Consider the following 27952-nt stretch of genomic DNA (forward strand, 5'->3'; position numbering starts at 1 on the left):
GAGGAAGGTGCGGGTCTGCGATGCCAAGTCTGACCTCAGGGCCAACCTCTGCTGCTGACATCACTCCTCCTCAGCGCGGCTCGTCGCCTCTCGCGTCGGAGGAGTCCCATCAAGGTCTGACTTGAGTCTCTCCCGCTGCGAGCGACGGCGATGCCTCCTCGACACCATTCATTCTCCAGGCAGGCGCGCAGGACGAACGCACAGCCACGCACCGCCGCCCCGGACAACTCCCCGCAGCCGAGCCGAGCCTGACGATGACAGAGGAAAACAGAGGCAAGCGAAGGAAACAGGCAAACCCCAGGAGAAACCGAGGTGAGAGACACAAAGCGCTGGAGGGAAAGAAAAAGTTTGAACAAGTCGGTGACTCCATGGTGCAGCAGATGTTGCGCGCAGGAGCTCATCACAGGGGACATTTCCTCTGGAGTTTTCTGGAAACAAATACAACGTGTTATCATTGTGCAACTTTGACTAAATTCATGTTGTTTTTGCATTCATGACCCTGCAGTATTAATAACCGAGGATGAGCAGGCAGGTTGGCAGCTGGGATTATTACAGCCGGAGTAAAGACGTGCGTTAGAAGGTGAAGGAAATGCGCAAAAGAAATCCCTCAACCTCCTGCACGCGTTCACTGAAATCTCGCGACCCTTGTTTATTTTATTATCTATTACCGAAAAAAAAATGTAACCCACATTTTTGAAGGTTTGGAGGATCCACATGGTCTAAAACGTCCTGACGCAGTGCATGGCGTGTTTCTATCTGATATTCCTTTCAAGAGATGAGTTTTGTTCAATTAAAAAGTTTCCTTAAAAAAAGTTTCTTCAAAAAAACATAAGAGCATCTTTCTCTCTCATGTCGGTCTAAGTTTCAAAAAAAAAGTTTAGCCTGCTCGTGAGGTTTCTTTCTAGGATCATGTTCCCTTGTTGTTTTTATTTTCTACTTCAATTAATCCACATTAAGTTACATGAGTTTGATGAAGTATTTCTTTGTGGAAAGTCTATGTACCAGAAACAACATTAAGAAAATGGCTTATTTTAAATTGATCTTCTAACCAGAAGTTTTCTCTTGAACCACAGTGTCAACAGCTTTTTTTTGACAAATCTCTAAATCACTAAAAGTTACAAATGTAATTGCTAAAATAATTAGCTTTACCTCGAAAATGTGTAAACACTCATCATTTTAGTTTTTCAGTTTTCCGTCCAAGACAAAGGCTTTAAAATAGAACCCCCCCCCCATGTGCTTCATTAATCCACTGAGTCACATTCACCTTTGTGTAATTCTGACTATCAGTGTCTTTATCACAGGTTGAAGATGATGTCAGTTATCTGTGTCTGTGTGAATGCACTTCCTACAGCAGTGCTGCATGAGAGGAACTTGTTGACACTGTGCTTCATTTAGGGACTTTGTTGAGACTCTACATGCAACACACACTGTGCGCTGTTTGCAAGTGTTTGTGTGTGTGTGTGTGTGCCTCTGAACTCACTGACTGTTGTGCAGGATAAACACACTCGCACATGGACACACACGTAAACATTTGGTCTCCTATTCTTCTGATGAGGACTGGAAATTTATGTTAGAATCAAACGCTGCCTCCCAAACCTCGAAGCCGCAAAAACTCTAAAATTATCCACAACATTGAACATTTCTCTGAGCCTAAATTTAACTGCAGGCAACAACTGTTTAATGAGCTCAAATGTATAAAACTAACCTTTAAACCTTATAAGCTTAGTCTGAATCCCTCTAACGCTGTTGAAGTGTGTGTGTGTGTGTGTGTGTGATGCAGTGTCTTGTATTTGCAAACACAGCCTTAAACTGCTTCATCTTTCTGTCACTAAAAGGATATTTTGTCCCCAAAATCATACAAGAGCGCACAATCACACAAGTCGTTTTAATCTTAACTCATAAGGTTCACGAACTCCATCACAAACAAGGCATCGTGCTCGTTTGTCTCTGAAGTGACAACTAAACGTCGTTTGCTGTCAGGACTCCATTATAGTTTGCTATAAGTGTTTCCTCATTTTATTCAGAGAGGTGTGATGCCCGGCACAGTGTCACCAGGGTGAGATCCCTCTGTGGCTGCTCTCCGCTAACGAGCACCCTTGTGTGTGCATTGCCTACACACATGCACACTCTCACCTTTGACCGTCACGTAGCAGTTTGTCGACCGACTGCACGAACCAACAGCATCACAGTGCTGTGAAAGCAACAAAAAATAACCCCCAGCACATTTACTCACTGACAAGGACATGTCAAGTATCAGACTGTAGCAGCAACAACAAAAGCACAGTTCCTTTAATTCCTGCTGTGACCTCAGAGCAAAGTTAACCATCACTTCTGGTCAGTTTCAAGTAGTGGTGGAGTTTCAAGAACTGAGGGCGTCTCAAAGGCTAAATTGGAGGAGGAAAAAAAAGACACTGATTACAAATTGATATCTAGCCGAGAATCTAGAAAGTGTCTTAAAAGTCAAAATGTTAAAGCTGCTCTCTTTCTCCTGTATTTATTGATTCTTGCTCTGCGAATTGAAGTCAACCTCCCGTGCATGTCTGTGGAGATTGTACACTCATCGGTATCCTGTGTCACACACGCATCAGTGCATGTGGAGAATCTGAGTGTGCCCTCCTCGCTGCATGTATGCCAGCGTAGATACGTGTGTGTTAAAGCCCTGTTTAGGATCTGGAATGCGAGCGGGGAGTTAAAGGTCCTTGATAAACCCAAATGAATCTGGCAGGCCTGACTCATAAGACAGCAATTTGCGGATCTTGTCCAAACCAGAAGAAAGAGGTGGAAAAAAAACCATACGCTGACTTTTCTTCTCTCCCCAAGGCGCCTATTGATTATGTCTCTGTCTCCCCCAATAAAACTGTCAATGTTCACCAATATCAAGCAACGTGAGGAAATTACTACTCTTCATTCCTGGCAGATTGAAAACAGTCCTGTGACTGAGGAAGGAAACATCCATTTGAAATGATGACCTTTGTACTGGCTGCGAGCGAAAGATTTTGGTTTCAAAGAGTGTGAATTAATTAGCGGAGCATGCACACCCCCATTTCAGGCCTCCATACACAGCCACATTTGACTCCATACACTTATCTCGATAGTGTGATGGCCCATTTTTCACATAGATGGAGAAAATGGTCACATTTCTCGCAACGTTTTTTAATTATCATGGTGTTTGAGGTTTACACTTTCAATTTCTTTGCATTTGAGCCAAATATTACTAACATCACTGCATAGTTTTGGAATAACGGTGGAGATAATATCTTTTTTACTCATTGAATAAAGTATTTTATTTCACTTTCAGGACAACTCTAATGAGACAGACATTTAGTCTATAACGGATTCAAAGAAGCCACCTAATTGGTGCAGTAACTGTTCTTTGGCCACTGTTTAGATTCCAGTGTTTTCATTTATTTAAAGCCCGCTGACTGGATTATATCCGGGCTTTCCCCTGCATGCTCTCAAACATAGCGGGTGTCTGCACCAGAAAGACATCCACACACCCGATCACGCTCATCCGGTCCCCGACTCTCGAATCAGACACAGGGTTGCATTTCACGAGCGTCCTCAGAAACATATTTAGCCCTGTGGCCTTGTGCTTTAGGTTTTGTCAGTCCATGAAAAACCTTGCTCTGTTGTTGAGTTGATGTGCCTATTTAAGAGAGAGAGAGAGCTTCTCTCCCTGTTTCCCTCACTCCCTCTTTCTCGTTTTTCTCCTTTTTTCAAGTGCCAATTTATTTCAACTCCTTTCCCCTTTTCTTCTTTCTCCTTCATTGATTTCCAAACCCCAGTCTTTGTATGCAGCTGGGGCCCAGCTGTGTGTCTGTGACTGTGTATGTGTGTGCATACATGTACGTGTGTGTGTGTGTTTGTGTGGGTTTTTCTGGCACAGTGCTGCCACAGTGAGCATAGCACACTGTACACAAAGGACTCAAGCAGCAGAAAAGAGAGGGAAAAAGAGAAAGAAAGAGAATAGAGGGGGAAACATAGCAATGAAAGACTGTCGCGCTTGTACTGTACAAAGCACAGGGGCTGGGCCTGTTGGACCGGGCCTGCTGTAAGATGTATCGGCGCTCGGGGATGAGGGGCGGGGGGAGAGAGCGAGACAGCAATGAAGAGCTCAGGCACCACAGTTTATTACCAGGACTCTTCAAGGGGCTCAGCTCAGGCGTCAGAACCAGCGGGTGGGTGGGACAGAGGAGGAAGAAAGAAGAGGAGGATGACAGAGGTGGGGAACCGATGGGGCTGACGGCGAAAACAGCTCTTCGGCGTGAGAAGACAAGGGGTGGAGGGGTGGAGGGGGCATGATGGGTAGATGCAGAAGAGACGGGACGGGGCGACAGAATGTGGGATAATCTTAAGTGTTTCCTTATTTGTTCCTTAACGTTCCCATAGCTCCAAGTGGCACATATTTTTCCCATCCCAGCTCTGCTGCGTTTGATGCCAGATCAACGCAGCAGTGATGGGGAATCCCTTGATTGAGTCCCTCTGGTATTTTTCACATGTTTATTCAATTATTGCTTGGATGCAGCCCAAACAGTCCCATGTCGTACTGTACATTCCTGCTGTGTGGCTGCCACACTGATGATCCACTCCAGGAGGAATTATTATTGGGAAAGTTTTGCGGTGCCATTGTAGGATTAATACTCGCGCGGGGGTTTTCCGCCATATCAGCTCCCGCTCGTGTCCGTTTGGAGATGTAGGGTGTCTCTTGTTGAGATGTTACATCGACTTTTCATTGTCTGTATACTGCAACAAAATGTAGAATAATCTTTTTTTAAATCCAACCGATCTGCTCGGAGAAATGTAACTTTTGCTCAGTCTCTGAAAGTCAGTTCCAGGAAGAGAAAAGTTAAATTAATTAGAAACTTTAGAGTTGACTGTTTCACACTGTTTTTAACTGAAAGATAACACAAATAACCACAGGGGCCATGAGGTGTGTATGTGTGTGTGTGTGTGTGTGTGTGTGTGTGTGTGTGTGTGTGTGTGTGTGTGTATGTGTGTATGTGTGTGTGTGTGTGTGTGTGTGTGTGTGTGTGTATTAAGGTGCCATAGGCGGCACGTTTTTCACACGTTTAACACCAAAAAAATTCTCGCGGCCTCTCACTCAAATTCATGCGTTTGTATTTTCACATCAAGGCGTTTTGTCTGACAGAAAAAGGTTGACGTACTGCACATTTTGATGCTCTCTTTTCATTCTTGACAGATTCCATTTCCTTGTTTTATTATTACATCCTTTGTCATTGCTTTGGCAAGACGCCTCACCTTTGAGTCTACTTGCAGATCTTCCCCTTTTTGAGCAGACAGGCCGGAGTATTGTGCGTTTGATATGTGCCGCATGTGTTTGACGGGGGAGAGGGGTTAAAACTATCCAGATATAGGCAGGATCTCTGCACACAATTTATAGATATGTGCTGTTTTATCACACCTCAAATTAAATTTGGAGCCCCGCTTCAGCTGTCATGTATTACAAGGCCCAGATGGGTGGCAGAGCAAGAGAGAGATGGAGGGGGAAAAGCAAAGAGACAGAGAGAGAGCAGCCTGGCAGACAGACAGAGTGTGTTAGTGTTTTGGACGCAGATACAACAGGGCAGCACGTTGATATGTGGTAAACGACAGGAGAGGGGTGGCATTTGTTGAGGATCTGCTTTGATCACCTCATAGGACTGATTCGAGAAAAGGAGTAGTCTGTGGTTTTCAGTTTGGCACCTTTTAAAAAAAAAAATCACTTCCCATTTCTTTACTGCCTTTCTTTCATTCTTTGTATTTCTCTCTGAGGCCAGGTTCATTTCCTTATTATACCTTTTTTAGACAAAATGTTTCTCTCATTTTTACTTTTCTTCCCTTTGTATCTCTTTTATCAACTTAGCATCACACAGGCAACCATGGCAGCTTATCGACCAAAAATTGATCGCAGGACTGTGTATGTTCGTGTAAAAAAGATTTCACTGGTCGTTCCTTTTTTTTCATGTGAACATAAAGTTGCTTGTCTTGGTCATCGCTCAGTTATGAAATCCTATACCGCACCCAGTGTGTCTCCCCTGCAGGGCTGCTGACAGTGTTGTCAGCTGGTGGTAAATCAGCACAACACCAGTAGTTTCCGCTTTAGCTGTGCACATTCCCCGTGATGGACATGCAGTTCTTGGCAGGGAGCGGACCTCAGTTAACACCTGACACCGCAGTTGAGAGTATCAGAGCGACCAGCAGAACGAGGTGAACTCAGTGACTGACAATAAAGATGGACATGTCTCCACTTCCTCCCACTGTGCAAAAATGAAGTCCAAATATCCTTGATAGGGTTCTGCCATCTTGACTGAAGTCACAGTAACAAGGTCTCACTGATTAACAAGGTCTAACTGATTAACAAGGTCTCACTGTCCATCCAATCATGAGTCAATCACAGCTGTCAATCACAAAATCTCCACGAATTTGTTTCATCAGAAAAGTGAATATTTGAAAATACATAAGCGTAATAGAACTAATTAATAATCTCAATTGTTTATAAATGATCTGTCATTCTATTAATCAACTTATAATTTCAGTTTTAAACTAGATGTCTCAGTTTCTTTTGACTAATCCAGCAAATGAATCACCTGATTAAACAGCTACAGTATTACGTGAAGGCCTGAACGAAGTATCACCACAAACAATGCAGCCTTAAATAATTTTTTAACTTTACTGATCCCACGCTGAGGAAATTCACTTGTAACTGCAACCTCATCAAAATAAGGTCGACAAGAGGATGTGAAAGTACAATGTAAAATAAAGGGACACTGAAATAAAATGAAGAATAGGGAACATATATAATTATCACAGTATATAATCTAACAGTCCTCTCCAGTCCACCAACAGAAACTCTTATCTGCAGTCGAGGGTTTGTACTTCCATCAGCTGAGGTGTGAGAACTTGGACCAGCAACAGAAAAGGCATGGGTCAGTCAGCCAACTCCTCCTCCTCTCTCGCTCTGTCTCCCTGTACCTGTGATCACCTGGTACCATCTCCGCCTGACCTGCACATCCCACTCTCTCTTTTGCTCACACATTCAGATAATGTACGTACTCGGTTACCTGGAAGGGAGTAAACACATTCCTCTGGGGAGAGAACACGCTTCACTGACTTCTGGGCCCACCAGCGAATGTATCATCTCTGCAGAAAGCAGTGATTTACCACAAAAATTCATTCATTCCTGCCAGTGAGACCTGCAATGTAAAGACATTACTTGTGTTACAAAAAGTACCTGTGAATACGTGGCCTGCAACATCACTAATCAAAAATGAAAGTGAAACAGAGAGGTTTTGGAAAGGAATTGGACTATTTTTGTAATAAACCATGCCTCTATATTTAGTCGTTTTCAAGTGTGATCAACAAAAACTTCACAAAAAACAAAAGATGTTGATGTTTCCCACCAGCATGAAATATTAAATGATGCAAATGAGTCTTTAGCTCAGGTAAGAACAGGATCCATGCACTGGAAGGAAGCAACTCAAATAATCACTTTTCACTGCTCTTATCTCATTGCTACTAACATGTTGTGTTGAAAAATGTCAAAGCGGCACGTAGGTTTTTAATGAAAAAGGTCAGCCGCTAATAAAAGAAAATGAATAGGCACGGAGAACAAAAACAAAAACTTTCTGAAGTCGTACAGAATCGTTGCTTTTTCCTTCTCTGCTGATGCGGTCGAGCGGGGTACCTCAGGGAAGCAGTGCAGTTATGATTATATGGTGCGTGTGTCCAGCTTTGCAGGAGGGATGGAAAGGGAAGTTAAGTTATAAGGCAGCCTGGCAGCATTTCAGAGCGAGGTAACGTCATCTGAATGATACGAGTAATAGGAAGGTGTGAATGCGTCCAGGCCTCGTACTGGGCCGGGCCCCTGAATGTCTGACACAAATCGGATTTTCTTTCTTCTCTCTTTCTCAAACTCTCTTTCTTCCAGAAATCATCTGTTGCTTTTCTTTCTTCTCTCACTCTTCATCTGTGTGCTTTTGTTTCTCGCCCTTCCGTCTCCTTTCTTCCCTTTGATTCCTCTTTATCTCTCTCTTTCCTGTATCGACTCTCCCCCACCTCCTCTATCCCTTTCACTCACTTCCATTTTTATCCACTCCCTCTCCTGCTTTCTCCTGCTTTCTTCCCCTCTTCTTCCATCTATCCATCCTCTGCCCCCCCCCCCCCCCTTCTCCCAGAGCCCTGAACGGTTGCCATCATGCCCCCCCACCCACACCACCTACCCACACTCCCCCCCCCCAAGTGCCTCCCCTGTCCCACTGACACCACACGCTGCTCCCATCCCCCGAAAACCACTTCAAACAGCCAACGCCATCAAAGCTTGCAGTCAGTCAGCCAGGCAGTCAGCCAGGCAGCCAGCAAGGCAGCCAGTCAGCCAGCCGGCCTTCTGCTTCGACTTAAAATTACTGTCGTCCCAGTCGCGAGGCTGCTTTCCTCTTCTGATACACATCAAAGATCCTCTTAAACTCCCCAAGTTTGCGTTTTAAACCTTTCTTCTTGTTCAGTCTTTTTTTATATACATTATTTCGACGGTTGAGGTTTTACTCTCCCTCTCTTTCTCCCTCTCTCTTCTTGCCATCACTTTTTTTTCTCCAACATGGGCCAGGTCAGTAATGACATGCACACACTCTCTCGTGCAGTTCTGCTGCCTTTGCATTTTTCTCTATGACTTTAATTAGTTTCTTTTTCAAAGCGTGGGCTCTGGCCTCACATGCACTGCACACACTCTCTCTCACACACTCACACACACACACACACACACACACACACACACACACACACACACACACACACACACACACACACACACACACACACACACACACACACACACACACACACTAGATCAAGTTGAAACAAAAGCACGTATGAGTCTGTGTAAATTAATATGCAATATGACTCATACATCTTTATAATCAAAACTCATAACCACAAAAGACCAGCGTGTGAACAGTGTGTTCCTTTTTTCCTTGACTGTATTTCTTTATGTGTGCATGCAGAAAAAGTGATGAAAGACGAGCACACTCAGAGTCAGAGACAGTAGACGGTGTGTGTGCAGGCGCGTGGGGAATGACTGAGAGCAAGACAAAGAACACGAGCAGAGCGCCACATTAGAAAGGCGTCTTTTCTATGTTTCAAAGCCTCCAAGGTCACTTGTGGTCACTGGAAATGCTCTGGTGTGTTATCATCTTATTTGAGGGATGTAATGTCTGCATAGGCCAGAGGATGGCGCCCCGTCTGTATGTTACAGACGATCAGTGAGATCGTCTGTAACTGGTTCTCATCTGCAGGCTGAAGAACATTTATCATGGTAAAGAAACATACAATTATTATACTGATATAGCTGCATTTTATTGTTTCTTATTTTACTGATTGATTCCTGAATGCAGCAGCAGTAGATAAATGTCTCAAGTTGTCATGTTCTTTAATGACTAGTTGTGGTCTTTGTTTTTTTTTAATTGTTCAAAGTGCAGAGAAATAACAAGGCAGTTTTATTTATTTGCAGTAGCTGTAAGGAGTTGATTTGGTGTTTTTTAACTACTTCTGTCGTGAATACCTTCACATGTGTGCTCTGATCTTTTATATCTCATTGTGGGTTCCTCAGAGTTCTTGTATCTTGCGTTTTAAATCTGCTTTGAGTGGCTATATTAAAACATTTTGGGGCTTAAATGCACAAAACACCTCAGAGAGATCGTGTATAAAGATGTTTGAAGTCGTGGGATACCAGGCATACTTGTTTCACCCTCAAAACAAATCTCCTGTCGTGGGCATAGCTGAAAGTTGCAGCTCGAGTCGAACTAACCAAATCCCACATTGTGTAGCTGTTAAACTCAAAAGAGAAGTTTTATTTAGCGTGCACCCCTATTAAAAAACTTCAGAACCTTTGTGCTCCGTCAGAGAATGTTTTAATATTCAAAAGGAGCCACTATTGTGTGGTTTCTTGCGCCAACGTACAAAATAAAGAGCCACATCAGACAGCTGGAACGGTCCCCGAGCATTTTCATGTGTCAAGAAAAAGAAGAGGGAAAACAAATTTGGCGTGGGGGGGGAGAGACGGGGGTATTTATAGAGTGGTGTGAGAGTCTCTGCAATGACAGGAGTCTAATGAAGTGGAGTTTGGGTTTTGATTCACAGTGTGGTGAGTGCGTGGGTCCTTCTGTGACCGTTGCTGCATTCCAGCACCGGTTCCTCGCTACACGGAAACCAGCGAGGGCCACAGGAGGAGGCGGAGGGCCAACTCGAAAATAACGCGTTCCTCAAACCGAGCTAACCTTTCTTAGAGGCGCGCAGGCCTGCGTGCTCCCAGTGCACGGTGGCAGTGACACTGAGCTCAAACATGGCGGGGGAAAGCTAGAGTACAAATACAATAGATGAATTAGTTTGTCACTGCTGGTGAGTCACTGACATGGTGAATTACCCAATATACACAATTCAGCAGCAGGATGATGTGAGCAGGGTTTCCTGTGTTAACTTAGTGTGGTGGGTCAGTGGAAATTGTTTTCTGCAAGAGAGTTTATTACAGATGTGTGATGAGGAAAAACAAGAACGAGACATTGAATTTAAAGCAGAGGCTGTAAGTCATTATGATTGTTATATGTTCTGGATGTTAAATCGCTTGATAGAACATCTCTATAAAATCCCTAAAACTCTCAAAGCACTTGTAAATAGCTATGGGTTACAGAATCCAGCGGAGAAATAACCCGAAATCAATTTACTTTCTGTATCATTGCAAACAGAAAAATTTTGCACTTTTTCTCTCTAGTGTGTAAGTGTTTTAAGCCGCACCCAGAGTTCAAAAAGCATTGCTCATGCAGAGGCCGCATGTATCTGCTTTGAAGGTGACAATTGGCGAGAAAACGAGGTGATTCTTTTTTTGATAAATGTCACTGTGGTGGTCTGGAGGACAGGTAAACATGGTGACAAACATGCAAGCAGCAGCAGCACACAGGAAACCTCTGGAGGAAGAGCACACAACCACAAAGGCACAGTGCACACCTCTTCACCCACACCTTGCCTCTTTAATGCAAAGAGAAAAACTGATTGCTGCATTTTTTCTCTTGTTGCACCTTCACATTTGCAAATGTAGATAATAGATAATGAGACTGGGCTGCTTTAACCTATCTGCGGTTTGTTTGAGCATCCTATAGCTAAAGGGCTGTATACAACATCCCCTTAATATACAAAGAGGATGTCGTATGACGGTACACTGAAAGACAAGCTCTACCTGTGCAAAATGTAAACCATTCATTTTGAGTCCGCTGTGGAAGTTACCATCATTATAGGTTTGCAAAAATACACCGTGGATTTCTATAGATGACTCACCACATGGTCTAAGAATATAGCTGGGGTGGGAATCTACAAGACGGGGAAAAGTACACGCTGTGAGGGTTTTTCTCCTTCACAACACCTCCCGTCACGGCTCTGGCCCCACCTCAGAAACATGTGAATACACCTTTGTGGTGTGATCACTGTTTAGGCCTGAAGCTATTTGGGACCCTCTTCCTGTCTCACTTATCCAGTGTTAGGAGGCTACAGGTTTAGCAACATGTATTCCATCATGGCAACACTGTGCAAAAAAGGCACTAATCAGAAATATTTATATAAAAGAATATATATATATATCAAACATGTGGTTGCAATCCCCTCATGTCACTAATTTAAAAAAAACCTTTGTCCTAAAATTTCATTAAGTGACCTCACACATGTTGTGCAGTAGTGTAACCCTCTTTTCTTGGTAATGTGCTCCACTTTTTCTGGGCTGTGGGTGAAAACAGGCTACAACTTCTCTTCAAAGCACAGGGGTTTATTTTCCCCCTTTCTTGATTTGATAAACACCAACATGGCAAAACCCAACATAACTCTTGGAATACACAACAGGCCTCTTGTGCTGTTCCACCACAAATCTACGTCAGCCTGTTACACCTGTATATAGATTTTTTTTTTAAATCTCTGAATTAGTCCCTGGGAAACTTAAAAAATGCCAAAAAATACAACTTTCTCATAATGTTAAAGAAAAAAAAATTCCTGGATCAATCCAACACCAAACTTTAATGGCTTCTGCCCTGACCCATACCACATCCTTCCACAAAGTTTCATAGAAATCCATTTAGTTGTTTTGGGGTAATGCTGCTCACAAACAAATGAACAGGGGTGAAAACATAACCTTCTTGGTGGATGCAACAAAGCTCAGTTAAATGTGCGTTTGGGTAAACAGGAGGAGATTACATCAATGTATCAGATGTAAAGAAAACGCTCCTTTGTTGGTGAAAGATGATGACAAACTTTATATCTTGATGTAGATTGATCTTGCACTGCAGCACACTGTACAGTCACTTACAGCTTCCTTGACTATATTTAACTTTTATCAACTTGTTTGCCCTTAGTCAAATGTCTCGGTCTGTTTGAAGCTACGCGAGGACAGGTTTTCCACTACGCACATGTGGTTCACTGTTGGGTGCAGTGCAGTGATGTGACTTGTAGACAGAGAATAACAGATCAGTAATACTGTGAAATCAATAGATTTTCAGATGCCAGGGCCTTTTTCAGAACGGGGCCATGGCAGCTGTACACAACACCACAGAGCAGCACAGTCGCTGTCTCGGGGCTGTGCTTTGATTCGCCTGTGCATGCAGGCTCCTCTGAAATCGCACTGAGCGCTCATATGTGAATAATGAAACTAACACCAGCGCACAGTCACACCAAGAGCACAACTCGTTGACAAATCAACTTTGTGTGTGGTATCAGCGAATGGCTCGGCGGCTTTGAAGCTAATAAAATGCCAAAAGGGAGATTCTGTTTTTGTGTCACAAGGGCCCTAATTGAAGAGCATCATTAAAAGCCACAGTGAACAAAGGGCGAAATAGTTTCAATACGGTGTTTGTTGTCAAGCTAAAGTGTGCAGAATTGCGCTGCTGTTGTCCGCACTTCTGTTTTTTTGCAGGGCTTTAATCAATACGAGGAAATTAGCTGGGTGTTTATTTCTCGAGCTGATTGCTCTGTGATGCCGCCGCTGCATCTTTCAAAGTGCAGATGTTGCCCCTGGGCTGCGGTGCTGGTGTAAATACTCTGACAGGGTGGTGTCTCCTAATGAGGGGGACATCTAACGGCACAGAGCTGTGACCCTGCTGCTGCGGCACCGCATGGGCCTCAATTCTGCTATCTGTGACTGAAGTACACACACACACACACACACACACACACACACACACACACACACACTTCTTGGAGTCTTACTCTAACCTTAACCATAGTTACTACTTGCTTAACCTTAAACTTGTCCCTATTAAGAAGACATGTCGCCATAATGTGACTGAAAAAAGATTTGGGTTCCCACAACATGAGTAATAACTGGACAACACATTCGTATTATCTGCTGTAATTCTTTGCTGTGTTTGATCACTCTGTCGTCCTCCTCCGCATCACATTGGTCTAGTTCTTCTTTCCAGCGCATCAGTTTTGTTTGTTTGTTTTTCTGTATTACTCAATACCCTATTTATGTGTGTGCGCATGCATTGAGGGAATTTCCCTCTGTTGTGTGTTTTTCACAGTTCATCATCAGTTGGAAGATTTGTGTTAGACACTGCTGCTTTCAGTCTCTTTCTGTCCTTTTCAGATCCCTCATTTCGTTCCTCTGTCACTCCTCTCTCTCTCTCTCACACACACACACACACATAGACAAATGTTTGTACTATCTTAGTGAGCACACTCGATGACATAACACATTACCTAGCCCCTTACCCTAACCATCCAAACTAAATGCCTAACCCTAAAACAGAGTCTTAACCCCCAATGAAAAAGTGAGGACCTGTCAAAATGTCCTTACTTTCCAAAAATGACCTCACTCTGTAGGGTCTATACTTAAAATGGTCCTCACAAAGATATAAGTACAGGAACACACACACCTCAATGCACGATCACAAAATCACACTGCACCATGCTGCACATTTCAGTATCTCCTCCTTCACACTAATATGACCTTTACAATCTTCATCTCAGTCTTTGCAGCCATTTGCAGACAATTTTTTTTTTTGCCTTGAGGAAGAAGCAACGTTCAATCAATTGAGCTAAAACTCTACCGTGTGACTTTGGTATCATTGCGTTTGCGGGTTTATTTTCTCCATCATTAGACAAGAATGTTTGCACTTCCTCTTCACCGGCCACAAAAATGCAATAAACGCACAGCAAAACATCCCATTACCACCATTGGTTACCGTGTAATTTAGAGCACTTAATCCTCAATTTGCTGTCAGCGTATAATCTGAGAAGCATTTGGATGAATTGAAATCAAAAGTTGCATTCCAGACTGAGGCGAGGACATTTCAGTGCAGGGTTTTCTATGAATTAAAGTCGCTAACTTTGGAATATTATAGAAATCATCTTATGAATTGTGGGTGATATCTTCTTCATTCAAAAACGATTTTGTATTTCTTGTGCAAAAAAACCCCCCCATCAAAATGAGGTGGTCAGAGCAGAGGAGGCCAAGGTGCTAAACAAGCATCACCCTGATAGAGAGAGTGTGAGTTTCTGCTAACAGGCGGGGAAGGAGGTAGGAGGCGTCTGCTGTTGGTTGTGGTCCTCCCCTGACTCATTGTGTGAATGTCACACAGCAGGTATGAACAGGAGAGCCGCCACAGTGACAAATTAAATGTTTGATTCCTGCGATATACTCTGAAGATGAATATGGATCTACGGGGTCTCTGAACTGCTCATATAGGTACAGTAAAATGACAATAAACGCACATCTTCCTGTGCTTGTTTTTTTGATTAGTATGTGGGCGTCAATGACCTCCATGTGGTTATGTATTGAGTTCAAAATAGCAAGTTTAGTTTCTTTTTACGTGAGTGAAACTGGCAGAAGAAGCATTATCTCAATCCTAAGAACCAACTAATGATAGAATAGTGTTTTAATATGTGTTTAAGTGAAATGAACATGGCTCTGTTAGAGAATATAATGAATCAGTGAGTTTTTATTCAAAGGCTCTTTTCACTGACAGTTTTACCACCTAGATTTTGTACTTCATGAAATGTACCAGATGTTACAATAATGTGATATTTGCACCACATGCTTATGTCACATTACACTTAATGCATTATGTCATATGAAGAGCAACGTGTATCTCATCTCTGATAATTTTGACTAATATAAAACTCTTAAAACCTCAAAGAGAGATAAATCACTTGTGGCCTAAAATATACATTTACATTCCACAGCGAAAATCAGATCTTGTAAAATATGTGTCTGATTTTTATTTGCTATTAATACTTCATAGTAATTTTACTAGTAGGCATATGATGTGTGTGTATAATCATTTTGGTATACAACAAAAATACAATTCAGCCTTATTACATATTTTATCATGTATTTTAAGTTTTTAAGCCGCCAAAGTATCTCAGACTAATTTTTGCAAACACAAATTTTTTTATTTGGTTGTTATTAAAATACAATAGATATAATAATATATTAAATTGCATTGATAATATTGTATTACTGTGTAGCTTTGTTTTAACATTCATCAAGTGCAAAGTGTGTAAAAATCAACAGAATGGTAATAAATTCATTGTGTGGTAAATTGGGCCTGGCCCTGTTTGTTGCCATTTAAAACCAAAAGAAACAAACAAGGTAATTTTTAGGTAATTACTGCGTGCTTACCATTTAGCCACATAATTACTAAGTCAATACCAGATCACATATGTGAATTGTAAAATAAACTGCAGCTTAGTGTCTGTACAGTTGATGCCCTCAGGGATATAAACAGAGAAGGGTTCGAGTGGACGGGACCGAAATTATCTCTGTGCTGAGCCAGTGCAAGAGAAGCATTCACTTTTTAATGTGGTTTTAGAAAAATTCTGTCTCACAAAAATATGTGCTTATAAATTTATAATTATTATTCATGTCTGTCTGACCCAGTGATGTAAATAAAACAATTAATAGTGTCATTCAAGGGTTCCCAAACGTTAATCCCCCCCCCCCTTATTTTAGGACCCACATTATCCAAGAGGGTATTGATTTGAACTAATGTTGTAATATATCCTATAGTGCGACTAATTAACCTGCTGCAACTGATGCTATGACTATTCTTTGATAAACACAAGACATTTATCAATATGTCATATTTATTATAATTATTTATCTTAAATTTAACTATTTTCTTTTTGTTTCTTTTCTTTTATAGCATTAATGGTTAAAGTATTTAATTTTTAATTGGTTTTAATTTAATTAATTTAATGACGACCTCTTGTCTATGACTCGTGACCTCTCAAGGGGTCACGACAACTAGTTTTGGAACCTGTAGGTGATTATTTTTTAGGCTGCAGAGGAGACTCACTATGGATTATAGGCAAATTCGAAAGAGCAGAAATTTGTTTTCTCTGAGTGCATTTGTAACTACATGTGTCCAAGCTGGAGAATGTGGCCATCTTTCTAACAGGCAGAGACCATCAATCTTTCACTTCAGTGTCCGTCAGCGATGGAAAGCCGGCAACAGACGGATTAAAATAGCACTGCAGTGTGTGATCTGAACACCAGTGTTGTTGTCAAGCTATCAGAAACAGTCCCCAGACGATCAACATTGTCAGGCATGATTCAGCACAGTTCGGTTAGCACTCTCTGGGTATGAGTCACATTCTTCCCACGCATGATACAGTGCATGCACAACAGCAGTGTACTAGTGTGTGCTAGTTTGTGTTACTCTTAAATTCATTTGGTACCTTGACACACAATCCCTACATGGAGGCAATCCCAAGCCTCCTGCACTGTTCAAAGATTAAGTTGCTTCCACACACACACACATGCAAAACGAATCTATTTGACGCAGTCTCTATCCAAATAAATAAATCAACGGGCCTGATAATGAAAGCCATCCCTGTGCGGTGCTGCTTTAATGACAGGACATATAGACTCAGTGTCACTCACTGTCATGAGAGAGAAAATTAGAGCCAATTTGATGCTAATCAGGACCAGATCCTTCCCCCTCTTTTTGGGCCCGGTGGTGTATGTCTTACCATCCCAAGGAAACTCCTGCAGGACCGATAGAACAACCTCAACGACATCAACTTCATAACTGCTGCTGTAGTGAACCATGTTTGATGATGAATTTCACCCAAGTCCTTCCTCCCCATGTTAGTAGATCAGCTCTGTAGGAAGCATTCAATCGGAGTTTTTGCACGAGCACATGTTTAAACGGGGGGGTTTAGTGCAGCCGGGGGACAGACGTACAACATGCTGATACAAACAGATACACATGTAGGTGTTACATCTCAACACTCATTTAAAGAATGTGTAAATTGTTCGAGTGACTTAAAAGTGATTAGGGCCGCCCCCTTCTGCTCTTTCAGTAGCTGAGTGACTGTGCATGTGCGTTATCAGTGCAGGCCCATGTATTTTAGTTGTGAAGGTGTCATGGTTACCGGGTTATAATGTCACAGTTCGTACTGTCACAGCCGTGGGTCGTAAGAGATGTGCAGGGGAGCTGAAAGCAAACTATTTGCCGAGTACTGTCCACAGGCGGGTGAGTGAGAGTGTAGTCGCAGCGACTTAAAGAAAAAAAAAATGAAAATCTTTCACAGTGACTGTTTTGACAGTTTAATGAATAAACCTTGTTTGTGTTTGGTGACATTTAATGAGCTGTGAAACTTTACTTTTCTCTCTGATCTCTCTCGGAGCCAAAAAGGAAAATTCATTTAAAGCTAATAGGAAGCATGACAACGTTGTATTGCGCCCGTCATCAAATACTGATCAGAAACGTTATTTTTCACAACACGAAGGGGGGGATAAGAAGAATTGGAAGCTCTGCACGTTGGCACAGGCCACGCTCTCCCCTCGACAACGGTTTGGCTTTCTCTGATGCTGAATTTCAAACGCACTGGCAAGGAGTCCACTTTGTGTTCTTAAATGGTCATTACTTGGTTGTGATTAGATATTGCCAATCAGTGAGAGGAAAACAGAGAGTCCTCAAAGAAAGCCTTGGAAATAAGAGCCTACAGCTGAAATCCCAGGCATGTGTTTGTAATTGTCATTTATTGTCTTCGCCATGGGAAAAAGTAACGCGCCCTTCCACTTTTTTCTGCGGCCTGGGCACCGAGGGTACACTTTTAAAATGACAATATGTTATTTGTCTTCTCTTCTTTCTGCTTCACTGCCACATGGTCATGTACAATACATATCACGGATCATGATGAATATATAGAGTTCAAAATGTGTACGTTATTCTACAGTCACAAATTGTTCTTTAAAAACAGTTACACATAAGCTCAAAGTAAAAAAGAAGTTAATGTTGTAAATTACTGGGCTTCATAGTGACATTAAAACAAGCTGCATTTTTTTGGATTTAAGTTTAATCACAATGACGAATTAACATCAGACTCAGTTTTTTTAAATTAAATACATTTATACTGTATTAAATATATCTATTGTTGTTTTTTTTAAATGCTTTTTGGTTAAATTTGTATCCAACTGAAAGCCTTGTACTATTGTAAAATCTACCCTTTAAAATGGATCAGAAATTATTATATAATTTATATTTCTGTCTGAAGTGAATTATACATCATTTCACAGTTGTGTGTTTCATGCTGAGCTTGTCGGTTTATATTAATCATTATCAACATCGCATGTGAAATATGTCTTGATAAGAAACACATTGAACAACATGAAGAAACAACCTCTTTCTCTTACTTATAGAGCAACATTAAAAGAATAATAACATAATATATTTGAATTCCTGATTGTGTTTTTCCTCAGTTTGGTTTAAGTTCCGCACATATTTGTTTTAACTCATGCGTTATTGTGTCTGGTTTCCAGTGGTCACAACCTACAGCTCAAATAACTAAATAACATCTCAAATAACAAGAGACATGTCTATTTCATTATGAACCATGTTTTTAAAAAGTAATTGTAGGTTTGGACACCACAACAAAATTATTGGTGTGTCATTTAGCCGAGATTAAAGACATGTGTTTGTGTTATTTGATTTTTAACGTACTGAAAACACAATATAGCATTGCAAAATCAAACATCCCTAATGAGCTCACTGAACATTTGATGCATGGCATTTAAATATAACTCAGAGCCCCCCTCAAACTTTCCTTTGTTACTTTCCCTCTCACAGTGGATGCTGAGCAAGTGACTTCACTGGGATCTGAGGGGGAGGATGAGGTGGGCCTGTGGAGCCTGGAGCCACAGGACTGCCAGGAGAGCCTGGACAAGACGAGCCTGACGCCCAGCGAGGGGACGGAGGAGCCTGGCAGCCCTGCTCGCTCCATGCGGCCGCACAGCCTCAGCCCTGGTGACAGGAACTACTGGGTGCAGGTGGAACCGGAAGCCGAAACGGCTGAGGACAGCATCATTGCCTCCACCACCGACCAGGATGGCGACCATGAAACTTTGAGGATGTACTGTAAGTTATAAACTAAAGTGTAGTGTTGTTCGGAAAAGTCTTTAAACCTTTTGGTATTATGAGTTATGAGTGTGTGATTTGGTCCTGATTCCGATACAGATCCAGAATTTAACTTACTTAACTTACTCAGTGAAGAAAGTGTGTGTGAAAAATTTAAGGTATACTGTATGAGACTTCTATGGACTCTACAGTATGTGTAAACACGTTTTCCAGTGTGTTTTTTCTGATGCAAGACACTGCCAGTCTCTCGATGCTGCTCAAAGCCCCATAGATACACCTTCGTATCAGCTCCTTGTGTAACCATGCCTTCCCTGAAAGCTGTTTCTTCTTTTCGCTCTTCTCTTTGAAAAGGCAGCCTTCTGAAAGCATGACAAAAGAACTCATCCCACACAATGTCACAATATTTCCATGCATCAAAGAGGTGACGTTACGGTACTGAAATCAGCACTGTGCGACGTGAGGCTTTCCCTTTTATTTAGCGGAGATCAAAGGCTTGCGCGGCTCGCCTACTAACAATCACTTAGCTGCCTCGCCTCGTGTGATTCGGCCTCGCCTGATGAAGGCAAAGCTGAGTTTTTACAACACTCCACCGCACAGGCTCTTCCCTTCACCACATAAAAAAACAGCTCAAAATATGCCAACATCTGCAAACATTTGAAAAATCTTCCTCAAAGTTGCTGTGAGCAAAGTTGACTGGCCTGAGATAGGAGACACCCTCTCAACTTCACATTGAGTACATCTGTGGCTTTCTCCCTCTGCCTGTCACTGCACTCAAAGACACAAATGAGAAAGAATTCTTAAAATCGCGTCTCGCTTCTGGCCGATCTTTCAGCCTTTTTAAGTAAACAGTTTAATCCCATTAGATTCAGTTGCACGGTATTACAAAGACTCAGAAAACACTAGGGCTTTCCAATTCTGACAGAGATGCCTGTGATAATAATTACATGACTGTTAAGTACCTGTGGGTGAAATGTATGTATGCTGACTAAGAAATGTGATTTCTTGGAAAAGAGATGATTATGTGTTATCATTGATTGAATCATTGATTATATTGTTTGTCTGACCCCTTCTCACTCAAATAAAAGAAAGTGGGTAAAAAAGAAAAGGGTTTCCATTAACCCAGATCTCGCAAAAGTCAACTACGAAAATATTTGAATCTGCTTTGCTTAAAAAAAGCAAGAAAAGGTATGATATGCTGTTTTGTTTAATATGGATTACTGTAAATGAAGTAAAAATGAAATAAATATCTGTAATAAAACTGTGTGTTTGCTCGGTATCATAGTTATGTTTACCTTAACTGCTGGTTCAAAATGAACATATTTCTATTTGTAGATATTTCAGTGTCTTTTTATTTAATCCCCAGGTAAGAACTCAGACCCCCAGAATGCCTTGGAGGACCTGGCTCACTATGAATTCTTGGCCCAGTTGAAGAGGGCCTCTACCTCCGCCAGTCTCTTGGACCATCTGAGCCACAATGGCACAGCTGCCGCGTACCACCAGGGCAACAGGCACGACGACCTGCCGCCCGCTATCTGGTCACCAGGAGCTCAGCACTGTTCACCCGAGGGAGCAGGTACGTGAATGACGAAACGGCTGCAATGTTAAAATTGAAAATTAACATATATGAAATGTCTGTTCTGTTCTGATAAGCGTACAATGATGTACATGCTATTTTCATTCTGTGAAAATTGGAAGAAAAAGGCAGAATTGTACTTTTTCTATCACAATGCAAATATGCAAAATAATTTCACTTGATGAAATAAAAACATGAGGTAGACATGTGGGTATGTGACATTATTAAGATATTCTTGTTTCTATCTATAAATATTAGTGAACAAAATGAAATCATCATCATAAGAGTTCACTTCTTTCAGATCTGTGAGAATGAGGCAACTTTCATTTTGTAGCTTATAACACAGACACACACAGGTGTTGTAAGATTCCATCTTCCTATTTCAACATTCAACCTGTGTGATGACAGACGCAACTTAAAAACGGTCAAACTATTTCTACAAAAGTTCACTGAGTTATTTAGAATTGTTTCTGTTAAATGGAAATAGTTTACTCTGGATGTATTTATATATTAGTAAGACAGGTTGGCATCCTGTCCAGGTTGCTCTAGACCCTCAGCCTAAAAAACAGTATATGTAATGAATGCATGACAATTTTCCCACCCTGTTTAAATCGTCTCTTCTCTCTGGGCTTCAGATGCAGCGAGGAACCAGCAGGTTTGTCCGTTCTGCCACAGGATGTATCAGCGAGGAGCCACTTTGAGGGAACACCTCAAGTACTGTCAGGAGAGGGAGGGGGGCCACATGGTGTGTCCACTCTGTGGATACACTGCCCCCCATAGGGCACAGATGGAGCAGCACCTGGCACTTCACAATCAAATGCAGGACAAGGTGAGACTCAGAGCAGCGTAAACATTCCCTGCTGCAATCAGGGCAAAATGCCACAGCATTGTTCTATATGGTTTTAAATATTTAGTAGTGATATATTTGTAACTTTGTGTGATACATAAATAACCTTTGGACGGCTGTGGCTCAGGAGGTGGAGCGGGTCGTCCACTAACCACAAGGTTGGCGGTTTGGTCTGCGGCTCTTCCATTCTGCATGGAAAGACACTGAACCCCAAATTGTCCCTAACTATGTCTGAATGATGTGTGATGGGGAAAGTGCTGCACAAAGATTATGGCACATAACACTGTGTGGATGTGTGTGTGTGTGTGTGAATGGCAAAACAGTAAAGTGCTTCGAGTGGTCATCAAGTGTATGTGTATGTATATAAATACAGACCATTTACCATAATCATACTTCTTCCCACCCTGAAATTGCTCCCTTAACGTCTTCCAGTGTAAAACTAATAACAGCGTCCTGTCTTCCTAGAGTCCCATCACGCTTGATCAAGGCATAGAGACCAGGAAGTTCAAATGTATGCAGTGTGGAAAAGCATTCAAGTACAAACACCACCTCAAAGAGCATCTCCGCATCCACAGCGGTGAGACAAAAAAAACATCAAAACACTTGTACTCACCCATTAATTTGCTATTGTTTCCTCTGAATCACTAACCCTTACTTATCATGTCACTTACACAGTTTGAAATTACACCCAAGTTCATGCGCTGACAGAAAAACCATTATGAAAAATGCAGAATGATGACAACATGGTAAAAAGTACTTTCAGCCCACACGACATTGTTTGACGATTGCCTTCTTTCTGTGTTGTACCCCTTAGGTGAGAAACCATATGAGTGCTCCAACTGCAAGAAACGTTTCTCTCATTCTGGATCATACAGCTCTCACTTAAGCAGCAAAAAGTGCCACAGCGGTGGAGGGAATGGAGGGGGAAATACAGGAGGAGTCAGCGGGGCTTTTAATGGACACAACCAAAGCCCATACCACCCCTCATATCTCCAGTCTCCCTCTGCAGGCAGGGGGAAAAACAGTAACGACAACGGCTCTCCTTTGTCTACACAGAGCCAAGATAATTCCAGGTCTCTGGGCCGATTACCAGAAGATCCTCATCAGCTTTTGCTGCAAGACCTTAACCAGAACCCAACAGCCTTCGCCAAAGCTTTGGATCTGGCTCGGCTCTGGGATCCCTCAGCGGAGCTGTCCCTGAGGGCCAGTATCCTAAAAGGGACCACCCTATTGCCTTATCCTTACTCTGGGACTAAATTTGAGGAGATGCTGCAAGAGGTCCTTCACAGGGAGGGGAAGAAAAATGAGGAGATGGAAAGAGAAGGAGGCGCTGCAGCAGAGGAAAGGAGGGTGACTCATAATGGAGGAGGACCTGAGAGAAAAATGTCACCTGACAGAAGGAGGGAGTCAGGTGAAGGGGAGAGAGGTGTGCTAGGGGTGACGTGTCGCTGGTGCTCCCAGCTTTTCCCCAATGTGGCAGTGCTCCTACAGCACGAGCGCTACCTCTGTAAGATGAATCCTGAGGCCATGGAGGTGCCTGAGGGTCTTCATGGCAAAGACCACTCCTCGCCACCTTTGTTTTTCCCCAGATCTGCTCTCCAACCAGAGAACAGCAAATCAGCTGAGGTCACCAATGGTCTCTCTGGAAACAAGTCACCATTGCACAAACCCAGCTGGCACTCTGTACCGCAGCAGCTTTTGGTCGCAATGCACTCTCCCACATCTTCCCACTATGATACCCTGGCTGCCCGGGCATTTTGGTCCAGCCAGGAAAAGGGAAGCCCGAGCCAACCAATCAACCACTCCCCAGATCTTTCATCACCCAGAGTCAGAAGAAGAGTTCCCTCTTCTGGATTCAGTTCTCCTGTCTGCCTCGACCTCTCCAACTGTCCTGAAATCTCCTCACCTCAGAACCAGACTGGAAGCCCCTGGTCCGCACAGAACGAACCTCTGGACCTCTCCCTGCCCAAGCACCTCTCAGACCAAGAGGGGAGAAACAAAACTGTTAATGGCAGCTCAGCCAGAGGTGAGAAGAGAGAGCTTGGGTCCCAGCAGCAGCTGAAGAGACTTATGTCAAACTTAAGTCCGACTTCACATCTACCCTTTCACCACCACCACCACCACCCGCTCTACAGTGGGGCCAGAGCTCCTGTGTTTCCAGGGACCTTATACAATGGTTTTCCTATCATCAACCAGTCTGGATTGGGGCTCTCAGGACATGATGCCATCACACAGATTCCATTCAGCCAGCCAGCAAATAGCGCTGGGTTTCTCTCTCCTATGGCCTACATGATGGAGGCAGACGCAGAGGCCACGCTGAAAAAGATCCACCAGGAGAGACAAGCACTGATGGTGAGTAAGGCTTCTCTTTAAGATTTAGTTTATTTGCATTGTGGGGCACCAAGCTCAGCTGGATGAGTAGGTGCCCAATGTGAGGTTTGGACCCGGCCCTCTGCTGCATGTCTTCCCCACTTTCTGTTCCTCTTTCATGCTAAGCTGTGTCATATTAAATAAAGGCTTAATGCATGAAAAAAGTTCTTTGTATACTGCAGGCTCAAAATTGAGCATATTCATAAGGTACATACTAAATTTGTGAATTTTCTGATGTAACAAGTTAGGTTATTACTGTAGAAATGCTTAGAAGAGTATGTTAAAGTAATAACCCATGCAAACTACTGCATAGTCATAACCTTCATCATTTCTTTACAGGGTGAGGTGTTAAGCCGCGGAGCACTGGACTATCTCTCTCTAATGGATGAAAGTCTGGAAGGAGAGGGGGGACCTGGGAGGAAGAGGCTAAAGAAGACAGAAGAGGGGATGTATGCTTGTGACATTTGTGAAAAAACCTTCCAGAAGAGCAGTTCGCTGCTTCGACACAAATATGAGCACACTGGTCAGTAGCTTGTGCACAGTCTGCAAGCACATTTGGCATATCATTTAGTTTATTGGTTACAATCCTATTTGTTCAAAAACATTTGAAAATGTGTTTATTCATGAATCTCAGAGGTGCTGGTCTGCATATTTTGTTAACTTCGTACAGGCCTTTCCCCCTTTGTTTGCTTTTAATAAGTTAAGGTAACGATACACAATGTCAAAATAATAATCTTTTAAAAATCCTGACGAAATGATAACTAAAAAAACATGAATTTTAAGAGATTTCAGGACATTTCCAAATTATTATTTATGTATTTTTTTCTCTGTCATCATTACAGGCAAACGTCCTCATGAGTGCAAGATCTGCAACAAGGCCTTCAAGCACAAGCACCATCTCATCGAGCACAGCCGGCTGCACTCTGGAGAGAAACCATACCAATGTGACAAATGCGGCAAGCGCTTCTCTCACTCCGGCTCTTACTCCCAGCACATGAACCACCGCTACGCTTACTGCAGCAAAGACCAGGATCCAGATCAAGACCCCGAAGAGATGCCTTTCACCCCGGGGGCAGGCAGCATTCTCGCAGGTCGGTTGGGTGACGACAACCCTCTGTCCCTGGAGGACACTCAAACACCGCACTCTTTCCTCAGCGATTCCAGTCTGGACGGAGCTCCAGAGGGACTCAAGGAGGAGGAGGAGGAAGAGAAAGAGGCAGGGGTTAGTGATGGTCATGTGGAAGAGGCACATGAGAGTTTGTCAGGGGATCCGTTGGAAGGTCGACCCGTCCAAGATTCACCAACAAGGGAGCACGGAGAGCAACATGAGAGAAACAGCTGCAACGTGGGAAACAATACAGACAGTCACACGTGGGAACGAGGCACTGAGGACCAGAGGGAAGACTTGGACAAATATGAACTAAACCTGGATATAACAGATTTACCCAGGATAAAGACTTAAGGTGACTTCAACAAGCCAAAACAATGCATATACTGTATATATAAAATACTTTGGATAATTTTTTATCTATCATATAAATATATATAACAGCTCCTCTGATTACTTTTTATTTCACATCATGAAAAAAATGCACAAAACTTCCAATGCGTATGTGGCCTTAAAGAGGATCAAGCCATACAAACAAAATATATGTGACAATATTTTATCATGTAAAATAGACTTGATGTACCTTGTTGTTTTTTTATACTTTTATTTTATTTTTCCAGGACAGCAACATTTTTTACTTATCAGAGGTTGTGTCACATATCCAGATGTGGTTTTGTGGTTTTTCTAACTTTTCATTTGCTTGCTGCTGCTGCTGTTGCTGCTGCACAACCCCTAAACCAGAAGCTTTTGTTCCTAACTCTTTTTTAAAATTTTCTTTTTAACTTTGTTTGAAACATTACAACTGTTCACATTGTAGATGCATACCAGTGACTGGGGCCCTGAAGGAATTGTCTGTGTGATTGATTGCAGGACGGAGGGACATCTATTATTATGTTAAAATACAATCAAGACCAGAGGTCAAAGGTTACAGATGCTGCCAAATCAACACAATCACCTGATGTCTAGTTAGCATATATCCAGTCCAAGAAAAAGATCACCTTTGGATATCCTGTGGTGTATTTCATGACAAATCTTTACCTCTATTTTAAGAAATAGCAATAACTGTAACTAAAACCAGTGAGCGCTTTACTATATACAATTATTGTTGCAAGGACTTATGCCATTAATGCTGTGAAATCAAAAAAGGTAAAACCAACTCATTTCTTCAGGGTAACTATGGTTCTCAGTGGCTTTAATTCATCAGCAATATATTTAGTGTTTAGAATGAGCAGTAAAAACAGGAAGAACTGAAAAGCAGCGTTTTTGTATTTTTTATTTCAGGAAGGAAAGTGGACTGCACCTTTTTAATTGCGTGCCTTGGTAAGAGAAGTCATTTCAGTCTGAGGTTATAGGGGGGAGGTCTTATGGATTGTTATTGTGAGGGAGCAAATTAAACTTTGTACTTTTCTCCCTGTTTGTGTAATAACCACAATGAGCTGCTTTATTTTATCTAAAGATACAATGTCTGGTCTTATTCGTAATGATTTACATGTGCCGCAGCCTGTCAGGAACAACAAGGTGTCACGCGTTCAGGGTGTCTGTTGAGATGTGGCAAGAGGGTCAAGACTCAGGACTCACGCACACATCAGTTTTTAACTTCTCACTTCCTCTTTCTGACTGCAGTGTAGTCAATGTGAAAAGTGCCTCGGATGTACTGAGACACTGTGAGTAATCCGACAGAGCCTTGGTAGGACAAGATAAGATGGTGGCGCATGAGGTGTGACTAAGCTTGTGACATTCATGCATCAGTGCATGTGTGTGTGTGATTATCACCAAAGATATGCATATGTGCCACATCAAATGCAACCTTGTAGTTCCGTACCTATTATTCCTGTCAAAAATAGGCATAAAGAAAGTGTTGCCTAGTTTCACTCAGTGTCTGCAGACTTTTAATATTGAGCAGTATTTTTTTATTTTTTCTACTTGCACAAATGCAATTTTTGTATTAACCTTTTATACATATTTTCTTGCATGTTTGTGGATATTTGTAATAAAATTGTAGATGTTTTACACCAGAATCTTTGATTTCATTGATTTTTGACATACATGTTGGACAAGTAACCTAAATTTCTTGAAGTGGTTATGAAATATGTTGAGCTATACAAAATCAGATGGGGGCCTTATATAGTGATCTCTATTTGTTTGTCACTCAGTTTCCCATCACAGCAAAACAGTTCCCATCAGCGCTCATGATCGATTTGCATGATGATTCATCAGAGGTGGCAGCTTGGTGCGTGTGGCGGGGGCACTGCAGGGTTGAGCAGCTCTGTGGATATTTGATACACTGAACTTTAAACAGTAGGTCGAGTAAACAATCAGCTAACCATAACATTAACAAACACCATGCCGTGACGTGGGTCAGATAATTAAGTAACATTTAGTCGACTGTAGCACCAGCAGCTGGGGATGTTATGACATCTGAATTGGACTCAACCATGAGTAAGACGACATTTAACGGAGAACTGCCCCGACTTACTCAGACAGAAGCAACAGGCCAACCCGCAACTGGTTGTCAGATTTGCTTCTGAGCTATTTTAAGTTTCGATTCGCAGGAACAACAGTGTCACAAAGCAAACAGATCTTAGAATGAACACAGCTACAGATAATTTTAGTAGAGAAACAGTTCTTCAACCAGAGCAACATGACACCTGTTTGTCATAATCTCA

General features: G+C 42.2%; 1 protein-coding gene across 2 annotated transcripts; it reads left to right on the forward strand.

The window, feature by feature from the left end:
- LOC109635593 (zinc finger E-box-binding homeobox 2-like) lies at nucleotides 1–27304 on the forward strand. 2 transcript variants are annotated; one of them, XM_020096883.2, is made up of 8 exons: nucleotides 1–312; nucleotides 19101–19388; nucleotides 20752–20961; nucleotides 21597–21790; nucleotides 22274–22385; nucleotides 22623–24160; nucleotides 24518–24701; nucleotides 25021–27304. In XM_020096883.2, the coding sequence occupies exons 1-8, from the start codon at nucleotides 255–257 to the stop codon at nucleotides 25638–25640; spliced, it is 3204 nt and encodes a 1067-aa protein (XP_019952442.2). In that variant the 5' UTR covers nucleotides 1–254; the 3' UTR covers nucleotides 25641–27304. The 2 variants fall into 2 exon arrangements, with proteins under 2 accessions (XP_019952442.2, XP_069390798.1); XM_069534697.1 differs by lacking the exon at nucleotides 1–312 and adding an exon at nucleotides 14595–14710.
- The last annotated feature ends 648 nt before the right edge of the window (nucleotides 27305–27952 follow it).

Source organism: Paralichthys olivaceus, chromosome 2 (genome assembly GCF_024713975.1).
Source record: "Paralichthys olivaceus isolate ysfri-2021 chromosome 2, ASM2471397v2, whole genome shotgun sequence".
NCBI classification, from domain to species: Eukaryota; Metazoa; Chordata; class Actinopteri; order Pleuronectiformes; family Paralichthyidae; genus Paralichthys; species Paralichthys olivaceus.